The sequence below is a fragment of the Podarcis raffonei genome, chromosome 4, assembly GCF_027172205.1.
Source record: "Podarcis raffonei isolate rPodRaf1 chromosome 4, rPodRaf1.pri, whole genome shotgun sequence".
NCBI classification, from domain to species: Eukaryota; Metazoa; Chordata; class Lepidosauria; order Squamata; family Lacertidae; genus Podarcis; species Podarcis raffonei.
Window position 1 is genome coordinate 34,224,122 of NC_070605.1, and position 16,051 is coordinate 34,240,172.

At 41.8% G+C, this 16,051-nt stretch overlaps 2 protein-coding genes across 7 annotated transcripts in view; one reads left to right on the forward strand and one right to left on the reverse strand.

Annotated features, from left to right (window-relative positions):
- Positions 1-13,842, forward strand: part of CFAP44 (cilia and flagella associated protein 44) — a 41,101-nt gene extending 27,259 nt beyond the window's left edge. For 2 of the 3 annotated variants that reach the window (XM_053386111.1, XM_053386113.1), the window contains 12 exons: positions 1,065-1,257; positions 2,003-2,180; positions 3,329-3,847; positions 4,621-4,824; positions 5,312-5,507; positions 5,895-6,005; positions 7,212-7,342; positions 7,652-7,768; positions 8,917-9,118; positions 10,459-10,619; positions 12,500-12,634; positions 13,025-13,842. In XM_053386111.1, the coding sequence (XP_053242086.1) occupies positions 1,065-1,257; positions 2,003-2,180; positions 3,329-3,847; positions 4,621-4,824; positions 5,312-5,507; positions 5,895-6,005; positions 7,212-7,342; positions 7,652-7,768; positions 8,917-9,118; positions 10,459-10,619; positions 12,500-12,634; positions 13,025-13,210 (2,333 nt within the window). In that variant the 3' untranslated portion in view covers positions 13,211-13,842. Of the gene's footprint in view, positions 1-1,064; positions 1,258-2,002; positions 2,181-3,328; positions 3,848-4,620; positions 4,825-5,311; positions 5,508-5,894; positions 6,006-7,211; positions 7,343-7,651; positions 7,769-8,916; positions 9,119-10,458; positions 10,620-12,499; positions 12,635-13,024 lie in introns of those variants that run through there. The other variant, XM_053386112.1, reaches the window with a different exon arrangement.
- Positions 13,843-14,345: 503 nt separating this feature from the next.
- Positions 14,346-16,051, reverse strand: part of BOC (BOC cell adhesion associated, oncogene regulated) — a 75,165-nt gene continuing 73,459 nt past the window's right edge. For all 4 annotated transcript variants that reach the window (XM_053386117.1, XM_053386116.1, XM_053386118.1 and 1 more), the window contains one exon: positions 14,346-15,017. In XM_053386117.1, coding sequence (XP_053242092.1) covers positions 14,836-15,017 — 182 coding nt within the window. In that variant the 3' untranslated portion in view covers positions 14,346-14,835. The remainder of the gene's footprint in view (positions 15,018-16,051) is intronic.

A 16,051-nucleotide genomic window follows, 5' to 3' on the forward strand; every position in this document is an offset into this window, starting at 1 on the left:
AGTGCTAACACATGTGGAACACTGTCATGGGATTGTACATCACAGGCTGGTAGATAATAATTATTATTAACAGTGCCTAGGAAACCTTGCTTTGATTTTTTAAGGGAAATGGCTTTTAAGTGGTCCGGAATGGCTAATGGATAGTTCCTCCATGGGAGCTAGGAAATTGCTGGAGTGTTTGAATTCTGTCAGAGTTTAGAAAGTGACAAACGCACACGCGCGCACACACACACACACACACCAGCTAAGATGAGGGTTCTAATGTAAAAGCTGTATGTATGTTTGTCTGTGTATAGAAAAAGAAGGGCAGAGAGAATCACAAAGTTAGCAGAAGGCTAAAAGAATATTCAGATAAAGGTTGCCTCTCTCTGGCAATGTGATGTGGGGTAGCCAATCTGCTACTTGATAAGCCAATGGTTTGCTCCTTGCCTCCATTTAGGTGCTTTTTGTCTATTTGTTAATAAACCAAATCTATGTTGTGAGCCTCCAGTGCTCTCTCCTTCAAAGGAAGCCAACTTATAAAGTGTTGCCCCTGGAACTCTCACTGGCCAGAAAAGTGGAGAATTTGTTCCTTGGCTTAGTTGAAGGCAACCAGTAAAGGTGGTGGTGTTTTTATATAGAAGGATTATTACAATGACTTTTCTTAACATTTAAAGTAATGCTGAAATAATGTTTTAGGCATTATTTATTAGATTTATAGATCACTTTTCATCAAAAGATCTCAGAGTGGTTCACAAGATAAAATCTGGGACAAAGTCCCTCCTGCACACAGAAGCTTAGGTGGGCTTTGCATTTTACAACATTGAGGGGCCATAGTGAGAATTCCTCAGATGCTACCTTTGCAAAGAGCAGGAAATATCAGAAGATGTCATTTAAAACCTACTTTTGTGAGGAAATCCCTTGGGGCCAGCTCGTTTGGTATTCAGCAAGCTGAATTTGGAAACTGTTCCCATGAAACAACATTTTTGTCAAATTGGATGTAAATGCAGCACTCTACTAAGACAACCCTGCGAGGATGATATGGACAGAAGCATGTTACTTTATTTTTCTTCGCATTTGTGCAGAGCCAAAATTTCCAACCCAGGCTTCTATTAGTGAAGAAGAAGTGGATTCAGAAAAGCTGCAAAAAAAGGGGCACCCACACACGGTGGCAAGCCGCATTGTTGAAAATCGAATGGAAAAACTTAGAAAAATTATTGAAAAAGCAGACAGAGCCAAAGCTAAGATCCAACAAAGAAGGAATGAATGGGATGAACTGTGAGTCAGAGTAAAAAAAAGAAAAGAAAAGACTTTTTAAATGCTCATCGTTGGTGGATGTTGTTGATAAACAAATAATAATCATACCTGGCCCATATTACTTCAAAATGTTATCGTGATGTGGTATAACAGTAGGATCATGTGGAGTGGTATATGGCCTCATATCTCCTCAAAGTAGAGACCCAAAGGAGTGACCCCATTGCTAGTGGCAAAGCCTGTCCTTATTATAAGGCAGGCTCTTGACCACACCCACAGCCCAGCTGTATCCACTCAACCAGCAACCAAACACACACACCCCGGCAATCAGCTAGACAAACTTCTTACATGCAGGCAGGTGGCAATTACATCAAGAAAGACAGACTTGCTTACTGGGAGAGCAGACCTGGCAAGGGTCAGGCTGGTGCCAACCATCCCCTCTGGGCTTAGCCCTCTTCTAGGTCTGTTCTCCAGTAATGCCTCCATGTGAATTAGTAGGAAAGGGAGTTAGAACATCTTACAGACCAACCAGATGCCTATGGAGAGCCTGGAAGCAGGAGCTCAGTACAACAGCACTCTTCCCTGTTGCCATTTGTATTTCCTCCCTTCAATATAAAAGGGTTTCAGTCTGTTTCCTGCTGCCTCCGCATGAGATGAGAGCTGGGCAGTCACAGTGCCGCAGCTTCTTTGATGAATGAAACGCTATAAAGTGAGTGAGTTGATGCTGCCTGTTGGACTGATAGCTTTTATCTTCACCGGTGCTTGTCAGATTCAAGAGCAAACCAAGCGATGACTATGAGGACCCCCAAGATGTAGAAAATATCAAAGAGGCCCAACAGAATATGGGGGACTTCAAACTGAAAACGGCTACTAACTACAAAATTCCTGAACACATGAGAATGAATGCTGACAAGAAAACTCATCAGTTGGCATCTTTAGAAGTGGCTGTAAGTATATTCTGCTCCCCTCCCCCTTTGGATTGTGTGATTCCCTCTGTCCTCTCCTAAGCATTTGCACTGGAAGGCAGAGAAACTTTTTTCCTTCATAATTTCATAAAATGTATATACCACTTGATTGTAAGAAAGAACTCAAAAGTAGTTTAAAAAACAAATAAAACCATAACATAACTAAAAAAAGCTATTTAAACCATCCCATTCCTGATTTAATTTTCTGAGTGCTGTTGCTTCTGTACTTCAAATCGTATCACCCATGCACAAGACAGAAGTATTAGCAGACTTGGGGGAAGCCTGAGTTCTGTAGAAGTTCAAAAAATATTTAGGGAAAAAGCCTCCCCACTAATGCTGCCTGATCATGGAGAGCAAGAAAATGGAAAACTGGATGAAGTGAGCCACAACTGGCAGGCCCAAGTCCAGGTGTGAAGTTGAGGCCTGGGTTGGTATGTAGCAGTTATTTTTATTAATACTTCTAGGACTGAGCTAAAGGAGGCAGGTGAGTGAGATAACAGGGCGCCTATATGAATGAATACAGGATCCCCCCCCCCCGCCCCTGTATAATCCGGCCTCTGTACTATAAATAGTCATCTTTAATGCAATATCTGGAGTGGTAGCTGTATTAGTCTGCTACAGCAAAAAACCCAATAGTCTTCCAGCACCTTATAGACTTAACAAATTTAATTATGGGATAAGCTTACATGGACTAGAGTCCACTTACTTATTCAGATCCTCTTTTGTGGCAATATATATACACATGGGAAAATGGGGAGGGGGTTGTAAGCGGTGAGATCAGATAGAAATGGAATGCAAAATGTACAGATAGTGACAATTCAATTTGAGTTAGAATGTATACAAATAAATATGGAGACATTATACAACAGCAGTTATAGATGATAAAATAATCACTCTGGCATACTGAGCAAATGAACATCTGTAGTTGGAAAGCAAACCTTTGTCTCTATTCAGACCCAAATGGCTTGAGTTGAGTGTTTTGATGAATTGCAATTCAGCAGTTTCACACTGGAGTCTCCTTTTGAAATTATTTTGCTTAGGTAGTGCTAAGAGCGGAAGCAGAGTGTCTTGGTGGACGGGTTCATGAATATTGACGTAATGCGAGTTCCTTAATGCAAACCTCCTTTCAGATACACGATAAGAAACTGGAAATGAACAAATGGATCGTGTCCCTCCGAGACCTCAAGGTGGCTATTATTGAAGAGATCCAGTGTGTCGTGCAAGAACTGAAAAAAATCCAATCATCTCTCCACCCATCCAAACATGTCCCTGTTCCTCCAATTCCCCAACTCCTTCCTGAAGAGACTCCAGAGAAACAGTTCCAGTATGACACTGAAATGCTCATGAAGTTCAAACATGACCTGGAAGAGCGGGCCAGGCTCAAGGACATGGTGCCAGTAGCTCCTTCAGGAGAGGGCGGAGGTCTAGGGGGTTTCGGAGGAGGCTTTTATCGTGCCCCTTCAGTAAAGGACTTAGAAGCTGCCATGCGGTCGACAAGTTTGAAATCGATGAAAATAGCATCTGGAACTGCTGCGCAGACACTCAAATCTTTTGAGTTTGAGGCAGTGGAGCCTACAGACTTGGAACTGGAAATTGAAAAACGGGCGGAGATTCGGAACATTTATATGCAAGAGGTTTTGGTCAAGAGGGTAAGAGAAAATATTTCAAAGCCGACTGGCCGTATTCTGCTCCCAAGTGAAGTCTTTTAAATTTGTTCCTTTGTGGATCCCGTTTCCTATCGGTCTCAAGTTAATTTGCACAAACCAACTAAAAATAGCTTTTAAAACGGTACCAAAACTACATGCAATTAAATGTAGGTTTAAAAACACTACAGAATCAATGCCTTTTCACCCAGCTGGAAAAGCTTCTCAAAATAAAAATGTCTTTAATTTTCCAAATTTTTGCACACTTTGATACGTCAGACAACTGGTCCACTTCTGCTAATGATAATATGAAAGCAAGGAGAATTTTGTATTTAGCCTTTATTTAGCGTATCATGATTGTAACGTTCCTATCCAGTTTCTAAAGTAAAGTTGAATTATGTCAGCAGTTGTGAAAAATTCTGTGGATTTTCATGTTCAAATCTCTGATTAATCCCACATCAGTGAACTGCGTGAATTTGGGAGAATTTATACTATTGACCCAGCCACCAGTCAGAATGCATGCTTTAGAAGTAGACGAAAAACTGTATCCCTAGGCTGATACTTGCCTTTTTTTGGACAAATGTCAATTTGGAAGGAAATGGCTTCAGACTGTTCTTTAGCCTCACTAATTACTATTTTAGAATGACAACAATATTGCAGGAAACTGTTAATTTAGTAATGAGGCACAGTTAAAACTGTTCATTTAATACAGTAGCATTGTTGACATTATCCTTCTACTCCTTTTTTGAGTGCTACTTCTGACTTAACACTCTCTCCAGGTTCATGAGCTCATGATTACCTTTGATGCTGAGCTTCGCCTTCTTCGTCACCAAAAACTGAAGTTGGACATAATGATGAAAACTGCTGACCTACGCCACATCACTTGGTTTCAAGAGCTGCTTCTCCTGAAGAACTTTGAGAAACATGAGAACATTCTCCAGGAGCGTGTCAACAGCCTTTCCAGTGAGGAGGAGGAAATGCAAGTATGCATGGCGTAGAAAAGGCTTTGGGTTTTGAAGTTCCTGATAAGAGACCTTCCTCTGCTGGTTTTAGAGGGCCATTCTAGATGTGATAGGGACAGCCCTCATCAGTGGAGACTTCTGCCCCCCAAAAAGTGCACAGGTGGAAGGAGTTGTAGGCAGGATAGCTTAGTTGGTAGAGCATAAGACTCTTGATCTCAGGATCATGGATTCAAGCCCCACATTGGGTGAAAGATTCCTGGACTGCAGGGGGTTTAGACTAGATGACCTTTGTGGTTCCTTCCAACTCTACAATTCTATGATTTTCCCCGATGGCTGCCCTATGGCAGCCCGATGGCTGGCCGAGGAGCCTCTTCAGACAGGGGAGAAAAGTGCTTCTGTCCTCTCTTACAGATAAGTCCTCCTTGCATCCCAGTAGCTAAGCAAACTGTAATAGTTGTGTCCATTGCTGCTCACGTGGAGTTTAAATGCTATTTTTCTTTCTTTGAAGCACAAATTAAATAGCTATCTTGCACAAATTGAGGAAAAGAAAGCAGAGATTGCAAAGCTCCAGGAACGAGAGAAGATCCTTTATGCCACTTTCCAAGCGTCTTTGGGGGAAAACAACAAATTTGCTAATTTCCTCACTAAAGTCCTAAAGAAGAGGATCAAGCGTGTTAAGAAGAAAGAAGTGGAAGGCGAAGGAGGTAGGAAAGACTGTTTCATGTCGATGTTGCCCCGTATACCTTTTGACCAAATTCTACATTGCTGTGGAGGCAGAACTAAACTATGCGTGTCCCACCTTGTGACCTCTGCTCAGTGTATTCACCCCGTAATCTCAGCCTTAGTCTCAATCTAGTCCTCTCTAACAGAAGCCTATGAGTTGGCTTGGCTTTGTTGGTTCTGCAAATTGCTTTGTGCTGCCTGATCAGTGATTAGCAACGGGTATTGGACACTTCCTTCTGCCGTTTTAATGGCTGCATTGAGTTCTCTGAATATTACCTTGGTGACCCCTGTGATGAAGGAGCTTGCTCTCTGGGCTGTGTTACTTCAACAGGAGTTGCCTGTGTGACAATGGCGCTTTCTTATTCCAGATGAAGATGAAGAGAGTGAGGAAGAGAGCGATGAAGAGTCTAGTTTGGAGAGTGATGAGGAAGAGTCCGGATCTGAGGATGAAGTCTTTGATGACTCTGTTTGTCCAAAAAGTAAGTCATGTTCACCTCCTCCTGCTAATACCAAGTTTCATTTAATCTTTGGAGATGGCTGTGTATCAGCCTTTGAAAAGAGATTATTCACTTGAGATTTAAGGAGATGCTGCTACTGTCTGGGCCATCTCCTTCTATCTGCTTTGCTTATATGTAACTTAGAATATCAAGAACAGGCGACATTCCAGAAGCTCAGCCTCCTTCATATTTATGCTATATATAGTAGCTCTGGATTTTTAGGGCGGCTTTGCTAATATAGTAGCTGGTATGTTAGCAATATGAAGGAGTTAACACTAGACAAATACCAATTTATGTATGATATGAAGCCTTGATGTCTTTTCCCGAGAGGACAGGGAAGCCCCAGGGAAGAATTTCACATTCTTACTGAATTTTAATTTTCTAAGTGTTACTTATCTGTATAGGAATCCCTAGTGGCTCAAACTTTGGTCTAAGCCCTTTGCTGCCATCTAATGGTGTGAAGCAATAATGTCCCGTTACCAGACTGATTTCTCAAAAATAGGTTTGTAAATCTTCAACAAAAACTGCAAGTGACCTATTTTCGTTTATGCAGATTTAGGTAATTCAGTATCACAAGTCCCCTATAAACAGGCCTGTTACACTGAGGCTGATGCATTCCTATTTGTCAAGAGTTGTGTTTTGTAAATCAGTTTCTGAATCAACATATTTACACATAGATATTGCTGAGCAACCTGTCTCCATGAACCTTGGAGGAAAACTTGCAATCTCAGAAATCCCACCTTCTGACATTACACTGCTAATCAAATCAGCTGTTGTCAGGGAGAATTACCCTGTTCTGGTGAAATGGCACAACTGCTGATGTATGCATCTCTCTGTGTGTGCTCTGCTTCCATTCCTGGAAAATACAGGTGGAATTGGGAATTCCCCAAGTCTATAACCCTGGAGAGCTTTTGCCAGTCAGAGTTGGCCATACTGAGCTAGGTGAACCAATGCTCTGACTTTGTATAAGGCAGATTCTTATGTTTCCTGGGATGGTGGTGGTTGTCCGTGCTGTACATGGGGTGTGCGTAGAATCACAGAATTGTAGAGTTGGAGGGGACCATGAGGTCATCCAGTCCAACCCCTTGCAATGCAGGAATTGTTTGCCCAACATGGAGCTCAAACCCAAAGCGTACAAAAAAAACCCAATCAAAGCAGTTGCTTAATCCGGACTCTTCCTCTTCTCAGATTGTGACGAGGCGCTCTTTGAAAACACACTCCAGCTCCGAGAAAAGCGGCTGGACATTGAGGAGGCCTTGGTGGAGGAAAAGAAAACTGTTGAAAATGTCAGAAAAGACTATGATTTCTTGGCCAAGAAGGTACAGTGACTTCTTTCCAGTTCAACCCAACAGGAATCCTGCCATTTCTTGGTGCCTGGTTTTGCTGAGGGATGTGGCCACGGCGGGTAACCCGTCACATGAGTCCTTTGCCAAGGGCAGAACCGCAAGACTTTCTGATTCAGCCCATGGTTCTCTATCCCAAAAGGATCATGTGAAGCAACTCTTCATGGAACCATGGACGGATTGGACCCTGCAGGTCATATTCATCACAGTTTCATGCTGATTTAGGACTTCATGGCAAGGTCTTGCTGCTTGAATTTGGATTTTTATTTTATTTAATTTTTTAAGGTGAAAGTAGTAGCAGCCAGCCTAGATGCAGCGGATTGGGAACTGGAGGCCTATCAGCGGGAGAAGCAGCAGAGACTGAATGAACTCTATGTAGTTGTGCCTCTAAAACTTCACCAGGTAACAAATCAACCGGGGCTCCTGTTTCTGACTTTGACTTCTTGATAACCAAAATATTCTGCAATGAGTTGCAGTAGGCATTGAATTGTTTTCTATGGTCGGCAGGGAAGACCAGCAGGAAAGACTGAAAAGCAAGCCCAGAGTCTAGCTCAGGGATAGCCAACATGGTCACCTCCAGATGCTGGACTACAACTCCCATCAGCCTCAACCAGCATAAGCCAAGGGTCTTCAGGGAACTGTAATCCAACAGCATCTGGAAGGCACTACATTGGCTACTCCTGGTCTGTATAAAGCGTGTCTCAGTCTAGCCTTCTCTTTGTCTCATTGACTAGGCTCTCTCCTCAGCATCCATCATTGCTATGGCTTCATTCATTGGATAAAACACTGAAAGGTGGAAGCTGGTTTGCTGTTGTTGTTGTTTAGTCGTTTAGTCGTGTCCGACTCTTCGTGACCCCATGGACCAGAGCACGCCAGGCACTCCTGTCTTCCACTGCCTCCCGCAGTTTGGTCAAACTCATGCTGGTAGCTTCGAGAACACTGTCCAACCATCTCGTCCTCTGCTGTCCCCTTCTCCTTGCCCTCAGTACTTACCAACATCAGGGCCTTTTCCAGGGAGTCTTCTCTTCTCATGATGTGGCCAAAGTATTGGAGCCTCGGCTTCAGGATCTGTCATTCCAGTGAGCACTCAGGGCTGATTTCCTTAAGAATGGATAGGTTTGATCTTCTTGCAGTCCATGGGACTCTCAAGAGTCTCCTCCAGTACCATAATTCAAAAGCATCAATTCTTTGGCAATCAGCCTTCTTTATGGTCCAGCTCTCACTTCCACTACTGGTTAGTTTATCACAAAACAATTAGAAAGGTGCCTGTGCATCTTGTCTTGTGTGTCAGGCTCCACAAATGCCAAAAACTTGCCCTTTCTTTTAAAAGGAAACCTGGGACTCTGGGGATTACATTTTATCCAGGGAGGAATTGCTGTCTGATTATTGCTCCCCTGCCACCATGGACTCCTATTGCTCATAAGTAGCCTTGGAGGGTTACAGCTCATGGGCAAAGAGTGCCATGTGTACTTCGGAGGAATTTCATAGATGCAACAATGCCACACACTCTGCTCCAGAGACGTTTATAAGTCTGTGGTTATTTCTGGCAGGTGGAATATATCTCAAATGGAGAAATCCCTCCTGACCTCTCGCAGTCGTTGGTGTTTACCAACCAGTCTTTGGTGAACTTGCAGCAGAGGATCATGGTCCTGCAGGAGGAGAAACTAGAGCAGAGAGAACTCTATAAGAAGGCCCGGCAGCAGCACAAACAGCTCATTCGAGACAGGAGGGACATGATGCTTAAGATTGACCGTGAGTGTATGCTGGGTTTCCAGTTTCTTTTTATATGGTGTGTGAAGGCTTTTCCTCTCTGCATATCACACATGACTGACAATTATTGCTTGGAAGGTATACTCTAAGTGCCTTAGCTTCTTTCCACAAATGAAAAGACTGGCACAAAGCCTCAGTTTCAGAAGAAATGTGTATCTATTTCTACTTCTGAAAATGAGAGCTGAATGTTGCACAGAGACATTTGCTGTGTTTCCATATTATACATGGTGAAAAAGCATTCTAATGTAAAACACATGTGCAATATGAATGCATGCTACTGAGAACTCCCAGTTGACCATGCCTCCCTGTGGTGTGTGCCCATGTGAGAAAACATTTATTTTCCCCAACTTAATGTGTGAAGCAACCTAAAGGATTGCTGCAAACCTGAAATGAATCTAGGCGTGTAAAACATTTGAGAACCTTGTGGACCTCACCCTCTGCACTGTTCAACTTGCTTTGTTTCTTCCTTATTTAAAACATTTCTATCCCACCTTTCATTTTTTTTAATGGCCTTCTAAGGCATTTTACAAATTAGGTGGGTTTTGTTTTTGTTTTTTGCAAAAATAAAAAAATAGTACAGCAGGTAGGATGATTAGCTTAAAACAGAAAAATGACAGTATTGCCATTTAAAAAGCTGATAAAAAAGTCTTTGCCCAGTGCCTTAAAGCCACAAAGTTTTACGCCAGGTGATTTTCTCTGCAGAGAGCATTCCATAAGCTGGGCACCAAACTTAATTTCTGATGGTGTGTGGATACCTAGAGAAGGGCATCAGGCAGTTATATGCAAGAGAAAATGATCCTTCCAAACAGTGCTTAGCTTGCTTGGCAGTGCATAGGATTAGACCCTTTCCTCAGTGTGATTGATGCTGTGCCAACTTTGGGACGATATGTCAGAGCCAATTCAGAGGCTATTGTCACTGCTGCTGTGCCAGTGATGGCTTATTGCTGCACAGGGCTGGGTATAAAGACTTCTTGAGAGTGCAGCAGATTACCTGTGGATGGCTCTTGCGGCAAAGATCGCAACAGCTAAAATACTGGTAGGATTGAAGTATCTCATAAATCTGGTACAAAAAAGAATAACCACACCCACCTTTTCTGGTGGTATTCTGGAGATGGAAAGAACTTCTCCAAAGCCACGTCATCCATCATTTTGTTGCAATGCAAATTAATTTACCTGCACACTCCCCCAGATTGTGCTACCGCGAGCTGCACTGTTTAGAATTGGATTTTTGAATATGCACAGTAGTATTCTGTGTGCGTAGGTATACATATCTTAAAAAAGGAAAATAGGGAGAACACAAAGGCCTTAAACTCATCTTGCAGGATTGGAAGAGAAATGCAATGAGCTGATGATGCTGAAATTTGGCCGATTAGTGAACTTGGAAGCCCTGCAGACTCTTTCAGTTAACACAAATCTGGAAGAACTCAAAATGAAGATGATGGAAAAAGAGCAAACTCATGCTGCAGAATTAAGAAAATGGGAGGTAAGACTTGTTCTAAATCATATTGTGATGCAGCCAGGTGGCCTGCAAGTGTGACCAGGGGGTAGGGCTAGATAATAGACATGTAACATGAGGATTTCCTATATGAAAATTGCCTTTTAGTCAGGAAAGAGTTCAAACCCTGGTTAAGAGGCAGAAGGCAATGTGATAATTGCATCATCATTATTTAGAAGATACACTTGTCAAGCAAAGAGTGAGGTATCCTGGACAAGTATCACACAAAGGAAGGGTATATTAGTTATCCAAATGCTCAGTCTGGAAAATCATGTATGCAGTGCTATGAAAATGTTTCCTGGCACGTCAGAACCATACAACTGCTATAATCTAATAAATCCATTATATATATATACAACTGCTATAATCTAATAAATCCATATATATATATATATATATATATATATATATATATATATATATATATATGCGCAAGGTGTTACATCTCATAGTCCCCACCTTTTTTTTTTTTTAACTATTCCACCCATCCTAGAATTTAGAACAAGAATGTGCAGTGAATTATTCTTGCTTGCTGTCCCAAAACTGTAGAACACTCTTACCCTGAAGTCTTATCAGATCATCCATCAGAAGCTCAATTCAGGATACTCTTTCGAAAAATGGGATAGCTTTAAAGGGAGGGATTGTTTATCTTATATTTTGGTACTGTGCCCTTTCTGTTAGGAAGCCTGTAGAATTTACTTCGGTGCGTCTGTGCAAAGACTGAGACAGAACTACCCTCTCCACACCAAACCAAACCACTTGCAATATATAATTTAGCCCACAATCTTTGGCCCCTGATAGGGGATCACAAGGGCCATAGGAAGCACTGGATCTCCTGCCCTGAAGTCGGGGAGAGCTATCCAATGTTTAATTCCCCTTTCTGCAGTCCTGGCCCCACCAGTGTCAGCTCCAAGATCAGGAGGGGTTATGTCAGGGGTGGACTGGCAGCATGCCCTGAAAAGACATGGCGAAGGCTGTGATGTGAGGTCCCCCCAAGATACCCTCATACAGGATATTGAACTAAGCCAGCTCAAGTGGATGTAGCTCAGTCCCAGTTATTTCACTCCCCTTGTTTCTGGTGTGTGGGGAAGTATTTTTTTTTTAAAGAACACCCAGAAAAATGAAGGACCTTTACTTCCAACCTGCTGGCAAGAGCCCAGCACAGTATTTTATTATGTATAAAAAGATTTTGGTCCTGCCTTCTACTGCCTGTGCAACACTCAGGAGGGTAGCTGACAACAGTTTAAAATTGCAAGTTCTGTAACATGCTTCATGGTGTTTGCAGAAACACATGTCATTCTCTTTATCAGATGCCAACAGGTTTTTTGTGGCATTGAATGAGGTTTGTTGGAACTAATCAGAAACATGGTGAATTGCTAACCCAGGAACTCCTCTACTGCAGAGATTAAGAGAGAAGGAGTTTATATGCAAAACTCCAGGCCCTCAAATCTAGGATTTGTAATTTGAGTGTAATCACAAGCACTTGCAAGGTTCCTTAGTTATTGCTGTTATTTTCTATGCACAAGTAGAGTGTGATAGCCCAGCTAATGTCCAGAGGGCCAATAATTTATCCAGGGCAGTGAGATCCAGAGGACAGTAGGAGCCAGTTTTGCTAAGGCAATGCTTCTGTTAACTCAAAACTGCTAATGGGGATGAATTTTGTTTTCGGCTAGTATGCAAAAAACTGATGACAGCCAAGGTTAAACAGCTCTTCAAGCCATGTGTCCCTCTTCTCCCCGTCCTCTCCCCCCATTGTTCTTTGACCTGTTGGCTGCTATTACTCTGGCTCTGTAGCTCCCAGACCATGGCATTCTCATAGTTCTGCTTTCATATTTTTATCACTCCAGCAAATCTTTGCTCTGTTGCAGGATAAAATTGTTGACCTGCGTCAAGAGTTGATGATGGTGACACAAGAAAATACTGGCAAACTGAAGCAAATGAACACATTTTGTATGGAGAAGATGACACTTGAAACTAAGTTGGACGCACTACAGAATAACCTGGTATGTGCTGCTTTGATCACTTGTTCCTGACTAGCAAGCCAAATAAACATTTTTTTCGGGCTGCTTTAGAGGTTATAACTGTAAACTGACCATACTAGCTTCTGTTCTACCTAGGGAGGGTGTTATTCATGTTCCTCAATAACCTGATCCACATTTTCTCTCTGGTTTATTCATTGTATTGAATGTGTGCCTGCATTTAAACCACATTGGGTGAGAGGAATGACACAAACCAATCACCAGAGGAAGTAATTTGCCCAACATCAAGAAGGGAGTGAGCTCCTTGGTAGTATTACGGTCAAAAGTGTTGTAAGTGTTCTGTACCTGGAGTCTATAAGTAATGTCATTGTTTCGTCTGTGATTGAGGGCAGTTTTTGGCTTTTGTTTCTTCAGGGAGCAGAATTCCAAGGGCCTCGCAAATCAGATATTGAGGAGAAGGAGAAGCTGATTGCACTGGTCCAGTTACAAGCCCAAGAAGCTGAGGTCCTGAAAGAAGAAATCACTCTCCTAAGCAGGAAGGATGGCCGCATCTTTCCACCATCTCAGCCTGGATATCCTCAAGGTGGGATGCTGGATTAAATCCTTTTCATGTCGTTCCCTTGTTCTCATTTTTTATGCATATCAATCCTACTGCATGAGAATAATTAGCAAGCTAGTCCTTGAGATTTAAGTATCATATGATGTGCCCTGGTCTTAAAGCTCTTCCCCTTTTGGCGGAAATTCTGGACCTTTTAATAACATAGGCCAGGCAGAATGTTGAAACTTTCCCTTGCCTTCAGTGATCTGATACATTGACGGGAGAAAGTTGCAGCTCTTGAATTTGTCTTTCATATGGCTGCTAAAGGCACAAGAGGCACTATTAAGAAAATAGTAGCAACCCCACCTATCTCTTTTACTTAGTGCCCCGTTGGCTTTGGGCACATGGGGACATGATGTTGGTCAACCCAGGCAGCCTGGCCAAATGGTCATGGTTGATGAAGGCCGACATCTGGAGGGCACAATTAACGATGCTGTCTTAAAGTCTTCAAATAGATGTTTTACTTCCTGATCCAAATATATGCAAGATCAGGCACAATGGATATACAGCCTTGTCCTCCTGATTGGGCAATTAGTATCTTGATGCAGATGTGTCTCCATATCTGTACTTTCAACCTGGAATTGTGTTGTTGATAAATACTTATGAGATTGACAATAAAATCTGAGTCAATATAGCAATTGTTCTGATGTCCTCATTCAGCCCTGGAGCTGTTCACCTTATACTTTGTACTGAACTCAGCATTGCTTCAAAGGATGTGCTTGCTATCTGGAGAATTCTCAGCTTTTTATATATACTAGTATATATATAAAAACACTAGCATTGATTTATTTACTTTTTAACACATTTCTGTGCCAGACTCTGGCTTCAAAGGGAAGCTATTACTTTAAAGAAACAAAAGGTCTCTTTCTGCTCCAGTAGATATTCATGATGCTTAATGAAATGGTTATAGGTAAAAACCATGTCCTAGATGACTCATCTTCCTATAGACTAGAAGCTGATCACATTAATACCCCTAAATTTGCACTGAAACCAGAAGCTTAAAATGTTTCATTTTGAGTGCTAAACTTTCTTCCTTAGTGTTGTCCATGATCTTAATGAGGTGTGTGTTTGTTGAAAAATAAATGCTAAGGGGGCTGTAACATGAGGAAAGGAGGCTTTACCTAAATAAAAGTTCAGTCAAAGGGAAGAAACAGTCTTTATTTACTTGATGAAGCATGGCATTGGTTTCATTATATAGGCACACTATCACAGAATCTGTGCTTGTATATATTGCTTGTTAATGCAGATAAATATGGTACCTACTTTATATCTGTTTTCCTTTGGCATTCTGCAATGAGATTCCTCCTGCTGGGAGGCAAGTAAAGACCCTTTCCCATAATCTCACCATTTAGAGACACCTTCTTGCAGCTGGAGAATGCAGCTCTTGCCCTTGTGCTTATTCTGTTGCTGAGAGCAGGAAGCTGCCTTTTCCAAGTCGTGATCTGATGGAAGTACATGCTGTCGCCTCAGTTTATCACCTCTTGCGCATTATGCCATTTCTTTCAGCGTAATTATAGAAGGCAGATACACATCTATTTACAAGTGCATAAATATATAAATAGAGATGTAATACAAAAATAAATAACCCTTTTTTGTTTAGAATAGTCTTTGTAAGTCAATTAGTTCCCTAACTGGTGCCAGGAAGTGTCTCTAAGGGAACATGCAGTGGCAGGCTGTTCAGATGCTTCTCTGTGCTTCCGGCCAAGCAAGTGTCCACTGTGTTTGGGGGCCACACTTGTCGTTCATCTTGGCAGAAATCTGTCCTCTCTACGTCTTCAACTGGTACTAGACCAAGGCAGCAGGCAGAATCTGGGAAGACAAGGAAGGACAATGAAAGTGTGTCCTTGGTCAGATACCACTATTCTTCAAAACACTTTGAAAGGAATTCACTATGAAAATCCGCCAAAAGAGCTTAAATCCCTGCTCTGGAGATCTTCCAGAAGGATTACTACAATTTGTCAGATAGCAAGCTATGATTGTATTACTGAAAATATAAAAAAATGAAGTGACATATACTGAAATGCTAAGAGTTTCTAGTAAAAGTGATGCCAGTGGAAAATGCCTGCAAATTCTGCCAGTTACTGATAAATTCTGAAAAATCACCAATTAATGACAAGTTTCTACTCTGATTTATTCCATTTGCCAGCAAAAGGCATATTAGTAAATGCCAAGTAACCCTTTGGTAATTGTTTTTGACATTTCAGACCTGAGCTACACTGTTATTTCATGCAGTCATTTCTGTTACACTAACACAAAAATGATTGTGTGAAAGAAGCCTGCATTAGTATAAAATACTTGACATTTTCCAAATCAAAATTCACTCTCTGACATTTACTGAAATTGATATAGATGCTTGCAGTTTTGGGTAGGAAGCACAGCAATGACATTGGAAAGTTGAATATGCTCCATTTGGATCTATCTTTCTAGGCCGTATATTTCAAATGCTTGAACATTAGTTTCTGTATATGCCACCATATATAACTTGCAAATAATGCAGAACTTTAACTGAATAGAAAGTCCATGACTACCATTCTCTCTGCTTTTCACATCAAGGTCCTGCCCTAGATGTAGAAATAATAATAATAATAATAATTTATTATTTATACCCCACCCATCTGGCTGGGCTTCCCCAGCCATTCTGGGCGGCTTCCAAAAAAATATTAAAATACTATAATACATCAAACATTAAAAGCTTCCCTAAACAGGGCTGCCTTCAGATGTTTTCTAAAGGTCTGGTACTTGTTGTTCTCTTCTGGTGGGAGGGCGTTCCACGGGGAAGGCGCCACTACCGAGAAGGCCCTCTGCCTGGTTCCCTGTAACTTGGCTTCTCGCAGTGAGGGAAC